Raw genomic sequence first — 25702 nt, 5'->3', positions numbered from 1 at the left:
TAAGAATAAAGGCATGAAAACAAAAGGAAACTTGTTGAAGCGAATCAATGGATTTTAATCGAGTGCATCTTTTTACAGTATAAATAAAACACGAACACACCGAACAGTGGACAGTATATCATTCCAATCATTAGGTAATAGTAATGAACCCTGGAATGATTCATGGGATGATCACGTCGTAGTAATGCTATATGGAATCATATCTGGACAGAACAAGACATATATATGATACCGTGAATAAAAGATAGACATAATTTTGCATAGTAATGATACCGTTCTTTTATAAGTACAGAGCTTTTAATCCCTCGGTCTTTGGTTTTTACCCTGGTTTGAATTTTCTTAATCGAACAGCGGTAAAAATGTGTAACAAAAATACCGAACTCCAATGTGAATTCGAAAAGGGGAAATCCATAAAAACTGACAAAACCAAAAGTTATCATTCAACGGAACGAGTGAAAAACAACCATCATATTCCTGACTTGGTACAGGCATAATGTTTAGTTACTACTGTTGCCTAAATTTTTAATACTATAGACAGTACTTTAATTTTTAGATGAAAAATATGTTAATTTAGATTAATTAAAAAATAATTTTCAAATCTCTATTACTCACTTGGATTGTCCACGAGTACCAAGACGCCTTGTTGTCAGCTTCGGAAACTTCTGTCGGATGAGCTGTAAACACAATATTGAGAACTTTTTTTAATCGGGCACGTCCTATTCTGTAACCTATATATAAATCAAAACTCAAAATATTATCCTGGCTTTTTTTAACCTTTTTTAAAACAATTTTGATTGAGTTCTTTTTTTTGTCTGAATTTCAATTGACACTCATATTTCAATTACATTTGAATCATATTAGACAGTTAATAAAAAAAATCGCCTCTTTTAGATAAATACAATAAAAAAAGAATTTCATAATCTTAACTTTTATGCAACAGAGGTAGTCAAAATAACCTAACGATGAAATAATAATATTATATATTAAAGCCTTCTGCACGATCTCTAAGTGGGAGAAATAAATCGAACAGAAAATGTTAGTTTCTACTATTGGGATGTTCGCTACTCCTGTCTTTATAAACAAAAAATCCGATAGTTTATGTAACCCCTCTTACCTTTAACATTAAAATATTTTGCTTTGACACTTATTTGCTGGCTATTCTGACAATAGCAAGTTTATTGTCCCCGGAGACACCAACTATTTCCCGACGTGATGGGAATAGTTGGTGCCGAATTGGACTGGGTGGGGTCAATAATGTTTGCTTCCAGTAAATAGTTTTTGAAACTTATAATCGGTTAATTGTCTTTTTACGGGAAAATGTTTGCTTTCAGTGTATAGTTTTTGAAACTTATAACCGGGTAATAGTCTTTTTTTTTCGGAAAATTGTTTGCTTCCAATATATAGTTCATAACCAGTAAATAGTTTTTGAAACTTATAACCGGGTAATAGTCTTTTTTTCGGAAAATTGTTTTCTTCCAATAAATAGTTCATACCCAGTAAGAAGTTTTTTGAAACTATCAACCGTTAAATTGTCTATTTAAAGACATTTTCGTAAAAATAAAATCAAAATTTATGAAAAATAGGTTATAGATCCGTCAGTAAAACAAATTAAATATGTAGACATTTTTCCGGAATTTTCCAGAATCTTGTATACTAGCGGAAAAAAAGAAACTGCCTCCTCAAAAAATTAAAAATTATTATGTGTTAAAATATTGTTGATATAATGGTTTTGAATATATCCGGTTATAATCAACTTCGCAGGTTTTTACATGATTTGCAATCTGCTTAAGACATAAACTTTATTCAATTATCTTACTTGCAAGCATATACAGTTAATGTTTGAAATTTTTGCCATGTATTGAGAAATGAAAATTTTCTTATTTCTGGTCGTATATTATCTGATGCATTCAGCAAATCATTTATAAATAAATAATTTGATAAATATTTGATTATATTATTTTATATAACAGCGCCCTCGTGGTAGTGTGCCGAGTCAACCAAAGACTGGTATAGTTATTAGCTTGTGTGCTAATTATGCGACATTGAGGAGTAAGAGCAGACTGGTCTGTTGAGAGTAAAAATAATGTGTACGGGTAGGATGACATGGTTTCCTGTGGACTGGGGGGAGGGGGGGGGGGGGTCAATAAACTTGCAATTGTTGTCCTAATAGCCAATAAGTGTTTTATCATAGAGAAAGTACGGGAAAAAATGTTTGCTTCCAGTAAATAGTTCATAACCAGTAAATATTTTTGAAACTTATAACCGGGTAATAGTCTTTTTTCGGAAAGTTGTTAGTTTCCAATAAATAGTTCATACCCAGTAAGTAGTTGTTTGAAACAATCAATCTGTTTAAGACATTTTCGTAAAAAGAGCAAATTTATTCGTCTATAAATGTATAAATAAAATACATACTAGTTGTGAGTTATAATTATAATAATTTATATTGTTTTGAAGGCTAACCACTCAGTAACTTGTATGGTAAAATATGTATTAAAATGTTTATGCCTTTCCATTCAATAAATATGAGACGCTTCCTTTTTTTTGACACTGTTTATTGACAATAATCATTCATGAAAATGTTATTTAAAAATTCAATAGCTTATTTAACAATTGAAATAATAAGGTTATTAATTTCGTATTTATTGAAAGTACATATATTATAGTCTTATTCAGATAAAAAATGTTGAATCATAAATAAAAAAATAATTTATGAAAAACAGGTTATAGATCCGTCAGTAAAACAAATTTAATGTGGAGACATTTTTCCTGAATTTTCCAGAATCGTATACACTAGAAAAAGAAACTACATTCTCAAAACGTTTAAAGTTATTATGTGTTAAAAAATCTTGTTGACATATTGCTTTTGGATATATTGTATTATATTCAACTCGGCACGATAGGTTTTTACTTGATTCTTCCAATCTTCAAAAGACATAAACTTTATTCAATTATCTAACTTGCAAGCATATAAAGTTAATGTTTGATTTTTTTGTGGAAGTGTCCCGTGTCGAACCAAAGACTTGAATAAAATTGAGAATGGAAATGGGGAATGTGTCAAAGAGACAACAACCCGACCATAGATCAGACAACAGCCGAAGGCCACCAATGGGTCTTCAATGCAGCGAGAAACTCCCGCACCCGGAGGCGTCCTTCAGCTGGCCCCTTAACAAATATGTATACTAGTTCAGTGATAATGGACGTCATACTAAACTCCAAATTTTACACAGGAAACTAAAATTGAAAATGATACAAGACTAACAAAGGCCAGAGGCTCCTGACTTGGGACAGGCGCAAAAATGCGGCGGGGTTAAACATGTTTTTTGAGATCTCAACCCTCTCCCTATACCTCTAGCCAATGTAGAAAAAACAACCGCACAACAGTACGCACAGTAAAACTCAGTATAAGAGAAGTCCGAGTCCGATGTCAGAATAGGAAACAAAAGAAAATAAACAAAATGACAATAATACATAAATAACAACAGACTACTAGCAGTTACTGACATGCCAGCTCCAGACCTCAATTAAACTGATTGCAAGATTATGTCTTCATCATATGAATATCAGGCACAATCCCTCCTGTTAGGGGTTTAGTATTATACCGTCATAAAATAAGAAGACTGATTTATGTTTTAGCTTGTGTCAATTATGCGACATTGAGAAAAATGAGTGTCTGTTCAGAGTAAAAATAATGTGTCCGGGTCGGATCACATGGCTTCTTGTAGACTGCTACCGTGTGAATTAGCACTTACAAATCTGTCTAAGTGTGTAGTTATACACTCGTCCATCATCATCATATAATTTTATACAATAAAATGCGGTTTATGATTATATTTATTCACTTTCAGATAAATGTTTATTTTTTTTTTAGATATGTTACAGAAAAGGAGATAGATAGTACATACAACAACATATCCAAATAAAGGTCAGAAATCAACATTTGTTCCTTAACAACTGTATATACATACCTTTCCAAATGTGGCTGCTCCCGCTGGAGTAAACTTGACTTTCTTACAGAAGTCGAGATAATGTGTATACAGAACACACCGAGGTAAACATACACCTTCGGCTCGTTCATAATTATCTGTTAACCTGAAAACAGTTTAAATAGTGTAAGGAGTATGGTCAATTATACCTCTGAATGTGTCAAAATCTGAAAGTTGATGAACCTCAGAAATTTTGAAATTAAAATAGTCTAATGAGTATGTATACTCTATACATTTTGCATGCACACATTTTCAATACATCCAAAAAACATCAGTGCCACACGTTCCTGTTAAAATATTTTGATGAAATATGACACATTTAACATGTATAAGAGTATGAAGCGGTAATACTGTAAATTATAGTTAAGACTGCAAAAACATTTTGAAAATGACCAAGTCTAAATACTTCATACTCTTGTTGGTGCAGAAAAGTTACATCCACTTCATTTTAACTTTGGAGGATAGTTGTCTCATTGGCAATCATACCACATCTCTTTATTTTTATATGGAGTGGTTTTATTGTTATTCTTCGTTTTACTCTTGCATGCTTCCTTTTACTTCCAAACTACTTTTCTATAGAGAATAATACGTTGCTGAATATTATATATTATTTATGCATATATTTTATGATAACTTAATTCATTCCACAAAAACGGTGTTAATATATTATAAAAGTTGGAATATCACCAATTGTAAAACAATATGGAGAACTATAGTATGTAATGTAATCAAGAAATCTGTGCGTGCAAAAGACATACAAATCTACAGACTTTCACGAGTAATATAATATAAGGTTGTATTTTTTTTTTGGTAGACAGTGAAACACGTAAACGAAAATGAATTCAATGAACTATTATCCTGACATGTGACGTACCATTTGAGGGTTGATGCCACCTGCGACTGTTTTTGTGTTGTCTGTTCAGAGGTAGTGTTATCGAATTCCTTTATATCTTCTTTAGAATTATTTTCCCATTCTGAAAATTAAAAAAAGGATGTTATTTAAATCATGTACAAAGTACAAAATTTAAAGAGAGAAAACTCAAATCGTAAGTCCAATATAAACGAACAACATCATTGCCAAAAATAAAAACTACGAAAGAACAAACAACAATAACATAACAACTAACGAGTGAACAACACGAACCCCGTCAAAATCCGGGTGTGAACTCAAGTGAACAATACGGTAAGCAATTCGTGCTCCACCGGTCACATACTAAATGTTCATGGATGTGAATTTTATTCATTTTCAAAATCATTTTGTATCGATAAAGTATCCGAATATATATATTTCTGTTTACAATTTATTTTTAGTTATATATTGATAAATTTTCGATTTCGACATTTTTACCACTATTCTGTTCGATATGTCAATGAGAGACAACAATCAAAAACAAGTACGTAGATCTTCGTCGATGGAAAGTGATACACTATTTGTATATATAGCGGTCGTCAAGATATAAAGGAAAATAAGACTTTATAAATTACGTGCGTAAATTAGACAAGACATGACAAAATACTTTATTTAACCTCAGACACAGAGGTTACAAGAAGACATATCATATACAAATAATATAAGAATAAGAAGATGTGCTTTGATTGTCAATGAGACAATTATCCAACAGTGTCCAAATGAAAGATAAGTAAGCAACCATAGGGAACCGTACGGCCTTCAACAATGAACAAAATCATATAGTAAGTATAACCATACTACAATAATGGTTAAATGGTCAAATACACTGAGAAATATAACAGGACATACTTATTATAATTCTAACATTTTACTTAAGAATAAATTTGCGACAAATAAATATAGAGTAAGTTTTTTTTTTTAAATATAGTTTAACTTTTATAGTATTCAACAGGACAAATTATCAAACTCTTTTTATTAATTTCCTGTTTGAACCATAAAACTTTTTAAACCCACAAATAGCTAATTTAAGTTGTCTTGAATCTAAATTGCATCGCATTTGTTTCCTTTTCAGGAAGTTTGTTGTTGTGTGTTAACATTGTTTCCTCGTTATCATGACTGGTATTTCCTATATTGATTGTTTTGTATCTTTGTTGGAACTGTTATCATTATAAAAACAAAATCATTAGTACTGTACACGTTTTCAATATTGAATTTATATCAATATTAGAAATAGAAGTAATATTCATTTGAATTATAACTATAATATTCCAATGAATTTTAGAAGAATGAATAGCTAACCAAGCCAGTCTTAAAAATAACTACTACGGCAGATTATGAGGAAGAACTACATTACTTTCCAACAAAAATTATTTCGGTTTTATATCTATTTTTTACAGTGAATTTTGTTATGCATGAAATAATCGGTGCTAAATTATCATGAATATAGTACGAAATCCGTGCAATTGTTTTAAAGTTTTTAAGATAGTCGTAAGACTATAAAAATTGGGAATAATAAGTCGAATAAAAATATGTAACAGTGTGGCTAAACAGCGGTCTCCAAAAACACCGCAAAGGACCTCCTTTGTGCAAAATGTAGCACAGAGAGCACAGAGGACATAAACGTGTTTACATAATGGGGAATATAGTCGTTTCATACGAAAACAATATATATTTTTATTAAAATGCTTTCTTTAAATCGGTAAGTTAAAGATTTACGAAATCGTGTTCCAAAATCGGTACGGATATGCATAAGAAGACATTTTCAAAATTTTCATCGGAGATTTAATTAAAAATGTATATATATAAATATAAATTAAAATATGAACATATCAATAAAGGTTGGACATTGAATAAAACAAAAATAAAGCAAACATTGTTTGTCAAAATATCTATTCCACAAATAATAACAATTGTATAACGAGAACTTGATACCCTTTGACAAGAACAAATAGAAATTCTTTGCAATTAATTATCAGTGTTAAAAAGTAATCTTTAAAAACAAGAAACCTGTTTTAAATACAATTATATGTATTAGATTAATATTTCTAAAATATTCAAGAAAACTTCAGACGCATGCAAAATATACAAGTTTTCTAAATATAGATCACACAAGCTGTGAACAAGACATTGTCTGTTAAACTAAAAAAAGACAGAAAAAGAAACCATTTTAACCAAAACTTATAAGAAAGTATTTTAATGTGTGAAATATGTTAAGACACAAATAGCAGAAAGTAAATTTCACGAATTTCTTGTTAAAATAATCATATTCATTACGATATCATATTTTCCTTTCAATTTCAATAAAAATCAAAACCAACAACCCAACAACACAAATCACCAAAATACAGCTGTCCATTATTTTGCCGTGTGTACTTTTTGTATCTCGCAGAAATTAAAGATTCGTAAGTAAACAAAATTTCAAAAGACACTTTATTTGCCAGAATCAAATTTGATAAAACAATAAAGTATATATTGACATACACGGTTTGCAAAATTTCATATTAATTTCATAGCTTTAGAATTACTGCCAAACCGATCCTTTTAGCGTCTTGTGAAAAAATGTCTTCAAAGCAATATAAATTTAAAATATTGCGCCATTGAAAGCATTAAATTTTATGTTAACGTTGCAATGTAAGACTGTTTGTATTACGACCAGTGACAAATATTTCAGAAATATTCAAAACGATGTCTAGGTCCAAATAATTAAAATATTAGTTGTTTTCACTGTCAAATACAAAAGTAAATTACAATATTTTAATTGTTTATAAAATATTCACAGCGTTGACAGATTCGGGAAGACTCATTGACGCATACTTAGTTTTGAAAATGCTCTATAGCTTAAAAACTTACAAAAAAAATTTATGAGTAATATCAGTAATAGTTAAAGATATTATTATCATTTATATTACTCTAATACTATGTATTAATTCACAAAGATAAGCTATCACATATTCCGGATATAAAATCAGTATATATATAAAAAAAAATCGCTATTTTTATGATATTTTTGGGTTTTTTTTTTTACATTTTTCTTCAGAAATTATATCATTTCCTTTCAAAAAAAAATGGAAGTTCCTTATAGCTCTTATTTAACTCCTTTGTGGTCCTTAGTGCTACATTGTGATCATTTGTTCACAAAGCAGGTCCTGTGTGTTGTTTTTAGAGACCCTCTAAACAGAACCAAAAATATGTTCATAGTAAACATTCTTTTAAATTTTCTGCCTAATTCTATGTTCATGTTCGCGTTTTGTAAGTAAACTGACATCTATTTGTTTATATTTCTAATTTATTGAAATAAATTTCTATGTGAAGGGGCTTTGCATAAAAATATTAATTTGTAGTAATGAACGTGTGAAAGAGGAGGTAGAATGAGAGTCCTTTTTAGAAATAAAAAAAAAAACAGAATCCATTTCATCACTTTAGAAATAAAAAAACAGAATCCATTTCATCACTTTAGAAATAAAAATACAGAATCCATTTCATTACTCTATTTAAGTCACTTCTAATGGAGAAAAAAGTAATATTCATTTCTAAAGATAGGAATAAAAACCAATGCTAATCTTAAACCCTTAAATAAAAGTTGTAGACCATCTAAGTTTTAGTTCTATCACATTATTTTGGTTTATATTTTAAATATTGTTTAAAATTCAATGTATATTCCTTCAGCTACAGAAAATCAACTCAAACATAGCAGGTACGTATATGTCGTCTTTGATGAATAAACACCTATTCTTGATATAAATAAACTTTTGTGGAATGAGAATATCTTTTATTTTTGGAATGCAAGGGCTGGTCCTATATATATATATAGCTACCTTCCACCTTCGTCATCGACCTTTCGCAATGGACGAATATTTGCATACATCATGCGTTGATTTTTTTCTTTGTAAAAATGAATAAAAAAGTATGAATAAGTAATTATAGAGATTCATAATTTTAATTTTCGTATTATGATAATTATAATTATTACTACAATAATTGTCCTGGCGATGGAAGATAACCACCTTTACATCTTTACCAATTTTGCTTTGACCTATATAAATACAAGTGGAAATTCAATCATAAATACTAAAATATACATTTTTGATATTGCAGAAAGTCTTTTACTGTTTCAATTTTATTTTTACACAATTTACCTTATTTTGATTGAGCAATTTTTTATTTTTAATTTTTGATTTGTCATATAGCTCCTAACTGACTTTGAGCTGAAAAATATTACAACAAGAGGTGTTCCTTTTTTTTTTCTTTTTCCTTTTTTTTTTTTTTATTTTGTCAAATTCTTCTATCGACATAAATTTGTCTTACGTTTTACATTATTATGATTAAAAGTTTGTTGTAAAACTATACGTTCTAGGAGTCAGAAAGTAATTTGAGCACAAGAACATACAAAGTAGATATCAATGTTCTCCTTTAATGTAGTTTGAATGATAGAACTGCAAAAAAAAACAAAATAACTCCAAGAAAATGGATCCGAGTCTTTCTTTTAATTTCCGATTATGCTAAGAACACCGAAATATTTTTTTTACTATTTTTATTTGATCAAAAGTTATTGTTCTTTTTTTCAGTTTAATTAGCCATATTTATATAGCCTTTATCGGAATTTTGTTAAATGAAAATGCTCGCAAATTTAAGAAAGTTTTGAGCGAAAATGGAGCTCTAACCCGAATTTAGATAAGGTAACATGAGAATGTTTCGATTTAACAATTTCACAAAAGGCGAAATGAAAATAACTCGAAGAATGTTTTCAAAACATTTTTTATGATAAATATAGAAATAAATGTGAAAATGCCACCGTTTTTACTTCCTAGCACTTGTCAATACAAATTCATAGTTTTGGATACCGAATGTTTCAGAAGGGTAGTTAAAAAATAGTTTGTTTCCATTGAAAATAAGGAAAATTAATAAATTCAACTTTGAGTTTCTACAAAACATTATTGTTCTCATTTGTTATTGGAAAATAGTTTGTTTTTCATTGGGGTTGACAAAAAGTATTTGTGCCGAGAACCTCATCCCTTAAAAAAATGAATGGTTGGTGCATTAGAAGTAGTGAAAGATCAGCGAAAACATTTTCAATTGTTAAAATGTTTTTACTTCTAATGTCATATCACTTGATAGTGTAATCTATAAGCGATTGCCTTGTGCATCATTTGTGTTAAAATGTGAACTTGGTATTCTCTTTTGAATTGTTTTACATTTATTCAAGCGTAGACCGTTTATATCTTACTGATAATAGTTTTTCTCATGTTCGCAAGTGGTGCAGTGCCCTTTAGTTGTTAACATCCTGGTCTTTTGGTCTTTATAGAGAGTTACCCAATCAGTAATCATAACACATCTCCTTATTTATAAACACAAAGTAAAATTCTGCATCAAACTTTTCCAGCATCTGCACCAATAAATAGTATGAGTTCATTTGTCATATTTTTTTGCAACGGAAAAATCAGTTTGGTCTTATATTTGATGATGCTTGATATTCATCATAATTCATGTTTTGGTTAAAAAAAAATGTCAACGGGCTAATAAATGTATATGAAAATAAGGAGACGTGGTACCTATATTTTCTAAAATCCGCTTCATTTGGACTCTATCTGTGGGATAGTTGTCTCATTGGCAATCATCATAGTATCACACTTCTTAATTTGCAGGATTTCTAACGAGACACCTATCCATTAAAGACCGAAGGAAAAAGGTGTGAAAAATTATAATGCATAGCTCATAATGAGATGTAATATCACAGGGAGCCAATGTAACCCCGCCACATTCTGTAGTTCAGTGGTTGTCGTTGGTTCATGTAGGTCATATTTGTTCTTCGTACAGTGTTTTGTTATAAATTAGGCCGTAGTTTTCTCAATTGAATTGTTTCACATTTTGCATGTTGGGGCCTTTTATAGCCGACTATACGGTATTGGTTTTTCTCATTGTTGAAGGCCGTACGGTTGCCTATGATTGCTTACATCCACTTTATTAGAACTTTGGTGGATAGTTGTCTCATTGCAAACATACCACATCTCGTTATTCTTATCATTAGTTGACAAATACTTATTGCATAAAATTGTATTAACAATTTTGATACTTTGCTCATATCAAAACAAAATAGAATGATGATAGGTTAAGACAATATGTGTTCCATACAATTACACTTCCAAATCCACTTGACTATCGTGATAATTTGGTGTTGAACTTTAAGCATTTTTGAATTCCCTTTAGCCAAGTTTCTTTTATGTCAACATCAAATATGAAATTAGCTTGGTCTTTTAATATAATGTAATAACAATTTATAAATATATTATTTTCAATATATAAAAAAGCTTCGCTGGTTCATCTTTTTTTTTTATTGATAGATTCGTCGTTATGGTTACAAATCCGCCGGAAATCAATATTGTATTGTCGTCTGCTGATATCATAGCAACACTATGGTGATAAGGGAACGTGCAGTTTATGATGTGTATTTGATTAACCGTAACAGTTAATATGAGATCATAAGTATTATATTAAATCTACCCTTGATACACAATATAGATAAGTATTGATCTCCTGTTTCCTGGGTCAAATTGACAAAATATTAATTTTAAGACATAACCAAAAAACTTCTTTACTTCCCTATGCCAAAAGGAGAGAATTTAATTACAAGTTATAATAAAAATAACCGCCTCTAAAACAAAAACTTTCATTGATTTTTTTTCTGTTTGTTTTTGATTTTTCTGGGTTTTTTTTCTTGTTTTTTTTTTCTTGGTATTCATCTGTATTTTATTGGAACGTGGGTTTTATTGTACATCTTTTCTGGTCTGACTGTAAAGTTTGACACTAACCAAAAATCTCTCATTTTCATTCACACGAATGGATCGTGCGTGCCAACTTACAAACTTGTACAACACCGTTTTATAACGCACCTCAGATATTAAAAGATAACATTTGATTTGCATAGAAGTAAAAAATAAGTATGATATCTTTACTCTTGTTCTAAAAAAAACAATTAGTTTTGATAAAAGAGAAAACGTGTCATTATCTCAATTTTTCCAGATGCAGTAACATTTTTAGAAGATGTTTTGATGTTATGGATTTAAAATGAAATCTTGATTGCACCTATTTTTTTTTGTCATCAAATTGATACCTTATCACTGTTTTTGTATGACAATATGAATCGCTTTACTATTTTGTCCTTTAATGGTTTAATTGCCAAAATTTTAACTTTTTGCTGATAAATTATAACACTTCTGTGTAAATACATTTACACCAAGATGTCGTTAAATGAAATTGGATACCCAGCATTTATCATGCTTTTCAATAACATATGATCAAATCGCTGAAAGACCCCCCTCCTCCTAAATTATTGAAAACTATAATTCTGCTTTGACAACAATATCTTGGTGTAAATTAAATACACCCTTCGGGCTAATGTCCTCAAGGTGCATCTAATACATATATACTAGTATAGCAAGTGTGAAATCTATATTCAGAAATCGGGGCTCACAAGTCAGGTCCGCATTAATCCCCAAAAAATTAAATTATAAACATAAGTTATTGATGTTAAAATACAGTTTGAAATTGATTCCAAACATTTGTTTTGTACGGAGCCATTACAGCAATGGAAACACGTATTATTTCGTTTAAAATATTTGCATAAAGCATTTTTAATAATACAGTAGGAATAGAATTTTGGCCCTAAATGACTGGTTTCGCACATAACCACTTTTACAAGTACACTCGGATCTGCTCTGATTTGTAGATCAATCAATGTCAAATGACGTCCAGCGACAGAATCAAGCAAACCACTCAAAGTCATCAGTCTTAAATGATGATTTATATATCGAGGTTTGATTTACAGGCACTTAATTCATATTCTCAAATACTTTAAAGCAAATATTGAACATTTACCTATCTCTTTACAAAAAGTCTCTATATTGAATTAAAGAAAAAAAAAGTGATAAAAACTTTCAGGATGGAGGTTTTATTTTTTTCACTGTTTATCAAAACTGAAGATCTTCAAGCGTTACTTTTAAGTATATTTGCTAATCCTCTTTAATTTGAAAAATAAACTTATTGTCCATACTATCACATTACAATATCATTATCTTACAAGTTAAGTGCTGTTGGGGTTTTTGTAAACATTCAATCGTCCCGTCGTCCGGAATTACAAATATTGCCGGAAATGTATAATCTACGTCGAAGTCGTTTTTGTGTGGATTTAGTAACAACTCGTTTCTCCTTCTTATGTTCGCCTTTCAATTTATAGCGTACGCTAAAATTGTGATGAATTTTGTCAAATTTAGACTCATAAGATAGTTGTTTGATTAATGTCCAGTGCCCCACTGACCGCAGATTTATTCCTATTATTGTAATGAACGACTACATGAAGACACTATAGTCTCTGTAAACAATCCAAATGTCTCTAAATATATAATAACGGTTAAGCCATACAAGAGTAAGTATACAATGTTGGCTACTTCACTTGAATTGATCCAGGTTTGAGTCCTAAATGTGAATTGAAATGAAGAACATTGACGAAGAACGGCAGGTAAGTAAGTAAACCACTGACCAATATGTACACAAAACATAACCAAGGTCCAACATGTGCACTTTACAGAACCATTGACCAACATGTACACGTAACACAACCACGGGCGAACATATGCACGTAACAGACTTACAGACCAGCAGAAAAGTAATATAAATTTTCCACATTTATAAAATGAATCATTCGGTCATAAAGCACATTAATGAAATCCGGGGACGGAGGCAATGTATCAATCAATAGATATAAGAAGATGTGGTATGAGTGCCAATGAGACAACTCTTCATCCAAGTCAAAATTTATAAAAGTAAACCATTATAGGTCAAAGTACGGTCTTCAACACGGAGCCTTGGCTCACACCGAACAGAAGTTTTGAAACATCCCTAGAAGAATTGAATATACTTTGCATTTTATGAAAAGATATGATACGGCAACAAACTATTGAAGTTATTATGATATAGTATTTACTTCCCTTAGTTATCTAATTTACATCCACTGTTTAATCCCAAAACATACAAAAAACAAAATCAGTTTCATAATCTTTATTACTAAATTACTAAATGAGGAGAATTTGTTTTCTTTTTTTTTTTTGTGCATCGCTTTTCCAACTGCCAGACTTATTTAATCATAACTGACTAATTGCGTCCTGACGCTACTGCTAGTATAGCATTAACGGTTTATTTTAGTTTCCTCACTTTTCATCTTGTAGTTTGAATTATTTGCATTTTTTGTATGGGGAATAGTTTGAAAAAGAAAAGTAGGGATTTATGTCAATACTTTACCCTTATAAGCATCTGGTTATTGGACGAAAGATGATTAAAACCAACAACATATGCAAATAACAATGTGCCACATCAGACCTAAATGAAACAAGATAGGACCGAATTCCAACCAAAATTTCAAACGACAACGCGCCACAACGTTCTTAAATAAATATATGATTGGTCTAAGACTTACAAAATTCAATACAAGAAACATTTGTAAATTATTTCATTAAAAAAAATATGTCACTTAGTTCTAACAGCATACATAATTATTATATGTGCCTTATCAGGTTGACATTGCGAATTTTGATAATAAACATTATAATACAATATTCAAAAGAATAATAAAAAGTTGACAAGGCCTTTAAATATATGTTCTTCCTTACAGTTTATATTTTTAGTTTAAACAAAATGCTCGGTATTTCTAAATTTTTTCAACTTTCAGACAGAGGTTTTATTTTATGACTAAGACGGTCCTTAAAGTAGATAACGGGGGAAATATAATTCTTAAATAAATATTTAGTGGTCAGAAAATCTGTTAATTTCAACATTACAGATAACACGTATAAAATATTTTGATAATATGCGGTGTCAAATATCTTTGCATTTTCCTGTTGGGATGGTTTAGTTATAAAAACAAGAAACAGAAAAGTTTATTTTTATATTTTCAGCCTGTATACAAAAAAAATAATACCAAACTTCATTTAAGCTATCTTCTGCATTTTGGTATAAATTATTTCTTACAATTAAACCTATATATTTTGACAGCCTTATCTGTATTATCCATGCGACATCAAGTAAGCAATAATAATACATTTGTTTTCAGTAACAGGCTTCCTAAAACGAATGGCAAGTAGACAACACATGTATCCTTTTGATTTTTAAATAGTTTTATACATCAGTCATATTCAGAACAGTGTTTGAACAGTAATTTGCAATTGATGTTTACAGATTGTTCTTATGTTGTGCTGTTACACCACTGTCTCAGGTTTGGGCAGGGTAGAGCGTTCACAAACACGCTTATTCCCGCCACATTCTTTATTTGCCTGTTTTAAGTCAGGAGACTGTAATTCAGTGGTTGTCGTTGGCTCAGGCTATGTCATATTGGTTTTTGTGTGTACTGTTATAAATTAGACCGTTAGTTTTCTCGTTAGAATTGTTTCACAATTATCATGTTGATGCCTTTTATATCGGACTATACGATATGCGTTTTGTTCATTGTTGACGGTCGTACGGTGACCTATAATTCCTTTCAACCACGTCATATGGTCTCTGGTGGATAGTTGTCTCATCGCAATCAAACCACATCTCTTTTTTTATATTTGTACCTTAATTGTAAAAAGTGTCAGGGTTTGTATAAAAAAATAGGGTAATTCGAGTTTGTGGGATCGTGCTACTTATTCTTATCTCAATATATGATCATTTTCCTTTTCATAACATTTTATCGACTCATATTTGTACATAATAGATATAAGAAGATGTGGTATGAGTGCCAATGAGACAACTCTTCATCCAAGTCAAAATTTATAAAAGTAAACCATTATAGGTCAAAGTACGGTCTTCAACACGGAGCCTTGGCTCACACCGAACAGCAAGCTATAAAGGGCCCCAAAAATTACTAGTGTAAAACCATTCAAACGGGAAAACCAACGGTCTAATCTATATAAAAAACGAGAAACACTTATTAACCACATCAACAAACGACAACTACTGAACATCAGATTCCTGACTTAGGACAGGTGCAAACAATTGCAGCGGGTTTAAACGTTTTAATGGTACCAAACATTCACCCTTATCTGAAACAATAGTGTAACATCACAACATAGAAAGACACACCATAAAATATCAATTGAAATGGCTTAACTCAATCAAAAGACATATTAACACCAGTGAACATACACTGAACAAATAAATTTGATCTATGATACAATGTAAATACAAAGTAAAATAAAGACTACTTATCATTTAACCAATTCACATCTCCCAAATATTATTATATTGCAATTCCTTATGATAATTATATTTTCATCAGTCATACCAGATAAGGTTAGTCACATATATTCAAGTTACTTAATAAATTTTAAAACTAGTTAATAATAATTCACTTTGTTTTCATAAAGATACTTTTAATTCTTATTTTGTTTTCTTATTATATATTTGGAGATACTGATTTTGTATGATAATATTTTATATATATCATTTCTAATCGTGTTTGATAATGATGATGGTCATGCTGTTATTATTATTTTTATTATATTATATTATATTACCATCACAAGGTAATATATCATTATTATTATTATTATTATTATTATTATTATTATTATTATTATTATTATTTCAATAATTTTATTACAAATAACAATAATTATAATAAAAAATAATGTTTTAGGCGGTGATATTTCCTTGTCAAAAACTATACGCAATTCGGTATTTAGACAGCATTTGAAGAACGATACCTTAAAATGTTGTTTTTACATGTGCTGATATTTTTTTCTTTGTAAGAAATTTTAAACTCATTACCTTTTTCTTGGGAGTCCATTTTATTTTGAATATTTGCATTGTCGTCTACTGTATTTCCAGAACGTAATAAATGTTCATTATTTTGATGTGGTGGAACGTAATTCCGGTCCTCTCGATTAGTCCACAAATTTGGTTGAACAAATGTGTACCCACTGGATAACGGTCCATGTAAATCATAATGGTTTTCTGACATAATAGGTGCAAACTGAACACCAACTGGATCCATATTTTCCTCTGAATTTTATTAAAACATCACAATAAACAATACAACTTTATCTGTATATGTTGTTTTATTTATTTCAACTATCAATACGTCATCACGTTGCGTCTGTACCTACTTAACGTGGAATAGTTTCTATGATTAGGCGCGTGAAGTGGAATACAAACAAACTATAGAATACCCTTGTTTTCTGTTTTAATGATATACAATATGTGTGGATACCTGAGATATAAACCTAAATTCAAAATAAACACAAAAGACAAACACAGATAAGATTAAGTCCGCCCTTTTCTCATTATTATCCAATTGCGTTACGTTTCCATGACCGGAGTTCAATCTAAGGTTTAGATTTTCATTGAATCATAGACTGTCATAAGCTTTAATGGGTTAAACTGTTTATTTATCATGCAAACATTGACAAGATTTTGTAATCATAACATGTGATAAATGGGAACATACAATAAGCGGATGAAAAATAATGGAGATAAAATTTTTAAATTGTCATGGTGGATAAATCGTGTAGGTTGGTGCTTGTCTTTTTTTTTTTTTTAATTTAATAAATTTTAATAACATCTTTTAATCAAATTTATATAGGATCAAGTCAAGAAAAGACCGAAGAAAGCAACTAAAATTGCGTTGATTTTTTTTAATCTGTTTACTGTTGCACGTTTTCACTTACTAATTTGATTTCAAGATTTTTGCAACAAAATTATCACAAAACATACTTTATAGTCTACATTATAGTATATGTCTATAATAGGTGTCACACGACGGGTGTTTATAGTAGAAAAAAAACTGTCGACCCTTCCAGAGCGGGGCTTTGCTTTTGCGCCAATAGGCATTTAATTTGAGCCAAAATATATTTCATTTGCGCCACAAACAATATTTCATTTGCGACAAAATTAAACATTTCACTTGCGCCAATAATACTGGTAAAAAGTATAAATAAAAGATATTTTGAAAGGGGAATTTTAATAATAGTGTGACAACATACTTTTGATAGTATAATACTAATTCTGTATTGTCATACAGGTAAACGCAATACTTGTGACAGATATAAAGGATAAATTACAAAATATCAACTCATTTGAATACATTAATAATAAAAATATTTACCACATTCGTCATAAAACCAAAATGATAACATTAAACACTCATTAGCTTTATAAATACTGATAGTCTACTATCTGCTGGTAAAAACCATGGTTGTATGTGTTCATTCAATGTTTATATAATTGTTTTGCTGCCCACATCTGTTGTGCTTCTGGCTATGCGGCTGTTAAGGGTTTATCTACACGACTTGTATTTGTTTTTAAATACATTATATCTGATATGTGTGGTCATTAAAAAATACATAAGTATTTCCTTTAATTGTCTCCAAATGAATAATGTCCATCTTGCCTCCTCAAAATGTGTACGAACACCTGGAATACTCTACAAAAAAATCTTATACAAGCCTCTTTTTCAGGACACTGCATATTGAAAACGTTGCCATTATATTTTACATGTGAATTGGCGAAAAAGCAACATTGATTTTTGGCGCAAATTAAGTATAACCTTTTTGAGCAAATAAAATACGGCAAGTTTCAAAAATTGGCGCATTGGCACAATTGTAATGCGCCTTTTCAGGAAGAGCACCCGTGAGTTACCTGGCTTTTAGTTGGGTTCGTTTTGCTCAATCTTAGGTTTTCTGGGTAGTGTTTTGTGGTCTCAGTGTTGTTTATATGTTTGTCTATATTTTTTGCCATGTTGTTGTCTGTTCGTTTATTTTTTATTTTTTCATTCTGCTGTTTTGAGTTTTTCATATACATGTGGTCTTTTATTGTCCTCTTGGTATAATCTCTCCTATTTCAAATTCTCTATCATGGCTTAATGATTTTTAATAACTTCAGTTTGTATCATAAGATAACGATTAATACTATTTTAATTCGTTTTCATAAAAATAGAATTATTCCAACTTAATACTTAATACGTTGCTGCCTCGCTAACATTTTACACTTGAATGTCCATTATTGATTTGTTGAAACCATCAAATGTATTTTTTTTTACATATATTTAATCAAGGATTTGTATAGTCTTACTCCTTGATGAAATATATATGTATATAATTTTTTTTTATTATGTTTTCTAATTTTTGTATTTACATATATTCGGATATAGGATTGGTGAAATTTCAAACGAACAGTATAATAATAAAATGACTTATCATATGTAACATTTTAAATTAATAATGAAATTTTATAACATTTTTTATTTAACCTTTGATTTGACCTAATTTAATATTCAATGTCATATTTTATATTAAGTGAAAATCTAGATTGAGTATTCAGATGTTGTAAGGAAAATTCAATAATGTTTTAAATAAAAAAAAATAATTTCTGCTGACGTTTTTCCAAGTCCAAAATAAAATCCAGCATCTTCTTTTTTTATAAAGTTTATAGAGTATATCTACATAATTTCTGTTTTATATTTTAAGTCAATCTATATAGTTGAATAAAATGTATTTAATATATAATATTGTAAAATGACTCTTTTTCTACATGGTAAAACATCCTATGGATAAAACTTGTGAATAATGACTATGTACAACAATGGTAGATGCCGCTCTTTCCCGAAAGAGAGCTGACATATATATGGAAATATAAAAATAGAAGATACCATTCTGAAAAGAGACACAACTCTTACAAACAAGAAAGACAATTGTTCAAATTACGAAAATAAGGATACAGATTTATTTTAGATTCATGACTATTGGTGTGAACTATTCTGTTTATATTATCGTCACAGTTTCGTAACTTGGTGAAATTATGTTTAGTTGACTCTGTTGCTTTCAGAAGTTAGATATAACTTGGAAAATCCTCAGTTCCCGCCAAAAAATAAACATGTTCTACATAGCATACAGATGAAAACGAAAGGACAAATTCAAAAATTACTTTAAAATTGTTTATAAGGGAGCTACCATTTGATTTTTATCGGGGGGGCTAGGATGAAAAATTTTGTCCTGCATTTTTTTTTTAGTTGTAATCTCTGTCCTGCCTTTTTATTTTTCACTCTATTCGGTTTTGCCTTTTTTTTTAAGTTTATCCTGACTTTTTTTACCTAAATTGTCATCCTGACTTTTTTTTTGAAAGTGTCTCATCCTGCCTTTTTTTTTTACTCAAAACTCCTGTCCTGCCTATTTTTTTCAAATTTCATCCTAGTCCCCCCCCATAAAAATCAAATGGTAGCTCCCTAAAAGAGTATCTGGAAGCCAAATCATCTATTCTCAGTGTGTATTTGTTTTCGAACAATTTACCGCGGATGGTATTTTATTTTTGCGCAAGTCGAAGTAAAAAAACGCGTTTTATATATTCGTTCAACAATTGAGATATATAAATATTCTAACTATTATATATATATGTGTGTGTAGGCACTTATGGTTATTTTATTTGTTATTTATTTTGTTATATTTTTCTATTCTTTTCTTGCTATGTGTTTCATTTTTCTTTTGTTTTTAATATAGTTTTAAACATATATAATGTTAGCATTTTTGTGTTATTCAGAATATGTTACAAATTGAAAGGACTTAGCTTGCTAGTATACTTTCCATTTTTTTGCTTTATGGTTTACTTCATTTGAGATCATTAATTGAGTGACGTCATATATGTGTATAATTTCCGGAAGGCCGATCTGAACAGATTCATTCTAGTCGTTCTCTGATACCATGTGAAACAATTTAATGTATTTGTAAATGATATTGTTTATTTAGACCATGAAACTTTTTCTATTGTATATATATTAGTGGATATTATAATTTTCAACAATCTTCAACAGCATAGACAGGAATTCAGCTCTAGAAACATGGAAAATCGGACATGATGGACATTATAAGACTGGTATAGTGTATAATCTGTAATTGTTAAAGATGTTTTATTTTATTAAATCTTAGAAAATTAAAACTTTTAATTTCTATTATGTCTTTATTATAAGTGATGATTTTCTTGTCTGTAATATCTACATGTATGAAAAAAAAATAGATGACTTAATGTGGAGTATACGTCAACGAGGCACCAACGTAACCTTTGAACATGATTTTCCATTGTCTGAAAGATAGAAAGAAAGGAAAATATTAGCATTTATACACACATTACGGGACTTCATGTAACAAATTATATCAATAACTTAATAATTTATATTCAGCACTGAAATCCTCTGGATCATGGGGAAGGATATAGGTGTTTAACTCCAGTGTAAAAAATATTACATGTATATCAGGACCTATTAATGTGGTATGACCCCGGCATTGTAGTAGACCGACACGCTGAGTTCGTTTTGTTTTACAAAGATAAAAATCCACTTGAAAATATGTTACCCTACCCGGACACATTATTCTTACTCTATACCACAATACTAATTTTCAACTCTTTGGTCCGGCTTGGGATTGCACCCCTACCTCCCGCACTCAAGTGAGCGAGCACGCTACCATGATACCAGCAAGGCGATGAATCATCCGTCACATATTGACATATTTATTAAGGATAATCTCAAAATGTATAGCACGTTTTTTCTTGAAAATTTCAATATTCAAATTGTTATATTTTGTATAATTAATTTGCTTTCTATATCATTTGTCGGTTGTGTTTGTAAGGGACAATGTTAGGATTTTCGAATGTCTGCATCATTTTATTTATTTATTTATTTATTAATTATTTATCTATTTATTTATCTATTTATTAAATTTTATTTATTTATTTATTCATTTACTTTAAAAAAAAAAATTATTATTTTTTTAAATTATTTATTTATTTATTTATTTATTTATTTATTTATTTATTTATTTATTTATTTATTCATTAATTTTATTTTATTCATTTTATTTCATTTTATTTTATTTTATTTTATTTTATTTTATTTTATTTTATTTTATTTTATTTTATTTTATTTTATTTATTTTCCTAAAAAAATATTCCCAAAATAAAACGATCTAATATATTTATGGCTTGTCCATGGCCAAGTCGAGAAGCTAGTCAATGGTTTCCTCATGTTATATCTTGATGTTTTGATTTTTTCTAGAAGTTGGTGTTGATGCCAGATCTTTAATAGTCCTGTTTAAGATCATCACAACTTTTTAGAATATAGAAGAATAAGAGCTTGACACATTGTAAAGACACTTGCTTGTCTTTCGTTATAAACTGTATGTTATGACTCCATCGTTACCGATATCTCCTTTAATTTGTAATAATTTAGTAAAGCGATTTGACCTGTGGGTGTATCTTGATATAGACCATGTTGATTAATGTGTCCAATTTTTTAATATTATATACCTGTTGATAAATGTATGTAACATATTATGTTTTTGACTGGCATGCTCCTACTAAGGTGTGCCTAGAATAATTACACCAACCTAAAATATTTACATATATATGGTTGTTTTCTATCCAAAAGTATTCAAATGATTTCAAGAAGAGATAATATATGAGATTTGTAATGTTAGCTAGGCGGGTTGAAGGATGTTCAATAATATGATACGGCAAGCGATTTTAGATCTGTACTCGACTGAATTGAAGAGACACGATTTTCACAAGAAAATCTTCTATGGAATCCGAAATAACCAAACTTTTCTGTTACGTCTTAGATTGTATTGTTTGTGAAAAAATATTGTTTGTAAATTCAAACATACCTTCAGGCGACAATTTAACAGTCATTGCAATAGTTATATACGTGTAAAGCACTTATGCGACTTATTTTACCGAATATTTACTGACCATGCATGAGCAACACTATGGGTGTCACTAATGGAAAAGGAACTGATTTACCCTCCCGGAGAACATTAGTTTACCCCGGTGATTTAGTAGTTTGTGTTTAGTTTTCGTGAGTTTTCTAAGTACTTAGTTGTTTGTGGACTGTGGTTTTGTTTACACATGGGAATGTCTGTTTTATTCAACTGAATTTCTATTGTTATCTTCTATCTTTTTTTTTCATCTTAAAAATAGCTGTATATCGCCATCTTGGATTGTAAAATACCACTACACGATTTGGTCTTGTTCTTTGCTTAAACCTGCAATTGTTTAGACAGAATGGCAATTACTGTTAAACTGTTTATTTACAAAAATAAAAACAAGTTATATAAAGCATATATAGCATGAAACCTATCTTCTCATATTTTATTTCAAAATTCTGTCTGATAGACCTCTTCCTTTTCACAAAAAAAGTGTTTTTTTGTGAATAATCTAAGCAAAGTTGGGCGCGTTTGCACAATTTGTAGCTTGAAAAATAGCACGGTGACCTATTCTTTTTATTTTATTAAAAAAAAAGAACAATGTAAAATCTACATTTTGGCAAAGTATAAGAAAATTATATCAGAGGAAATATTTAGTGATGATCGTCCTTAACTGTAGTTGAATCGGAACAAAAATTATTTTATATTTCAAATGATTTTGGAAAAGCGTTAGATAGCGGTAAAGAAATCAGGGTAGTATTCTGTGACATAAGTAAAGCTATTGATCGTATCTGGCATAAGGGACTTCTATTCAAACTTCAAAAAACGGGCATATCGGGTTCTTTATTAAAGTGGTTCGAAAATTATTTGACAAATTGTGTCCAGCGGGTGGTAATTAACGGTTCAAGTTCTGAATGGCTACCTGTAAATGCAGTCGTCCCACAAGGGTCCATTCTGGGCCCTCTCCTTTTTTTGTTGATATTTATAAATGATATTGTCGAAGACATTCAAGCTCAATTTAAACTATTTGCAGATGACACTTCATTATATATTATGGTTGACAATCCAACAGAAGCAGCTACAATTTTTAATATTTATTTAGATAAAATTTATAATTGGTCAAAGAAATGGCTTGTGAATTTCAATGCCCAAAAGACTGAAAGTATGATAATTTCAAAAAAAACTAAATAGTCCTGCTATCCTCCATTAAAAATGAACACTCAAGTCCTACAAATAGTTAGTAAACACAAACATCTAGGTGTCTTTTGTTCTCTCCAGTAACGGATCCTGGAATAAATATAATGATGAAACTGAAAATTGTTCTTGAAAGGTTTACACTTAAAAAATATTACATGTACATATCATTTATTCGTCCAGTTCTCGAATTTGCAGATGTCGATTGGGACTCCCAAAATCAGAATTTGATAACTAAACTTGAAATATCCAGCTTTATGCGGCGCGTATCGTCACGGGGGTACTAAACTAACAAAGTATTAATAATTTATATGCGGAAACTCGATGGGAAAAATGATCTGATAGACGATACAATCAAAGATTAATTCTGTTTCTCAAAATTTTGAATAATAAAAATCCAGAGTATTTAAGAGATTGAATAGAAATAAGAAGATGTGGTATGAGTGCCATTGAGACAACGCTTCATCCAAGTCACAATGTGTAAAAAGTAAACAATTATAGGTCAAAGTACGGCCTTCAACACGTAGCATTGACTCACATCGAACAGCAAGCTCTAAAGGGCCCCAAAATGACTAATGTAAAACCAACGGTCTAATCTATATAATAAACGAGAAAACGTGAAACACTTTAGAACCACATCAACAAACGGCAACCACTGAACAACAGGTTCCTGACTTAGGACAGGTGCAAACTAATGCCTGATTCGGTGGGAAGTAGACATGACCATTATACAAGACAAAGAAATAATATTATACAACTCAACATATTCTGATTATTTTATCCCAGTAACAAGACTATGGAACACACTTAACTTAGACTAAAAACATGTGAATTTCTACCATCATTCAAAAAACAAATTCGCACCCAAAATAGTAAGGTCCCAATGTATTACTATGTAGGATCATGTAGGATATCGTCTTGGTCAAATTCTTCATGCTCGCTTAAGAATGAATTCAAGTTCATTGAATTCTCACCTATTCCTTTGTAATTAAGTAGACTTTCCAAACTGTCGTTGTGGTGATTTAGATAGAAACAAATCCTCGGCTTCAAACAAGAAGACTTAAATTTGAACTCTGATTGAATGTCTTTTTCTGATTATTGAATGATCTGTAACCACACCCGTATGTATAATCAATTCCGAACAAAATTTTCCTTTTTATAAAAGATATGTAGATACTCTTTTATCAAATTCAATTTCATTTCTTTTTACTTTATTCGAATCCACCAGACAAGAACGCATTAAGAGTCTGCGAATGACGAGAGAGGCTTGCATAGATGGAGAAGCTAACTCGGGCGAGGCACCCGTTCTCGCGCCGTTTGGAGTTCAAATGAATCGATAATGTTTTAGTTGGTATATTCCTAATTTACAAGTATTGAGCATTGAGAAATTATTAACTGTTGTCTCTTATTTGTTTACCTTATTTTAAATAATATCATTAAGTACAGGTATAGAACAATATACACGTTAAGACGGAATATGGGAAAACAAGTAAACTGGCTTATCTTTCATACGGCGTGAGCTCAAATACGTCGATGGGATTGTCATATAATTTAAGAAAGTAAGAACAACACATTTACACCTCGAATCAAGGGAATATATCATGCAACTTGACAAAAAAAAAACGCAAAATACGATCAGCGGAACTTCCAGAACATCTGACGACAACTTCCACGTACCATAATAGGTACTGACATTTTTTAGAGCGTAATAGGAGGAATTATTAAATTTCATGAACACGGATTATTAAAATGTTGATAACTTCTCCCATAAAATATGCTTTGACAGACTACTTGTATTTTCTTACGATTTATTCAATTTTGTAATAATTTAAAATGTTTTAAAGAATAAAGGGAAACTCTAGAAATTGTTGTGTAATAAAACATGAAAATAGATAGTAACA

At 30.0% G+C, this 25702-nt stretch overlaps 1 protein-coding gene across 1 annotated transcript in view; it reads right to left on the bottom strand.

Annotated features, from left to right (window-relative positions):
* Positions 1 to 16934, bottom strand: part of LOC127704632 (DNA-binding protein RFX6-like) — a 31895-nt gene extending 14961 nt beyond the window's left edge. The window contains exons 1-4 of the mRNA XM_052208761.1: positions 16690 to 16934; positions 4858 to 4957; positions 3966 to 4089; positions 613 to 674 (exon numbers count right to left, since the gene is read on the bottom strand). Of these exons, the coding sequence (XP_052064721.1) occupies positions 613 to 674; positions 3966 to 4089; positions 4858 to 4957; positions 16690 to 16915 (512 nt within the window). The 5' untranslated portion in view covers positions 16916 to 16934. The remainder of the gene's footprint in view (positions 1 to 612; positions 675 to 3965; positions 4090 to 4857; positions 4958 to 16689) is intronic.
* Positions 16935 to 25702: the final 8768 nt, after the last annotated feature.

The sequence above is a fragment of the Mytilus californianus genome, unplaced genomic scaffold (genome assembly GCF_021869535.1).
Source record: "Mytilus californianus isolate M0D057914Y unplaced genomic scaffold, xbMytCali1.0.p SCAF_6, whole genome shotgun sequence".
In the NCBI taxonomy this organism is placed as follows: domain Eukaryota; kingdom Metazoa; phylum Mollusca; class Bivalvia; order Mytilida; family Mytilidae; genus Mytilus; species Mytilus californianus.
This window is presented reverse-complemented; position numbering and strand designations above follow the sequence as displayed.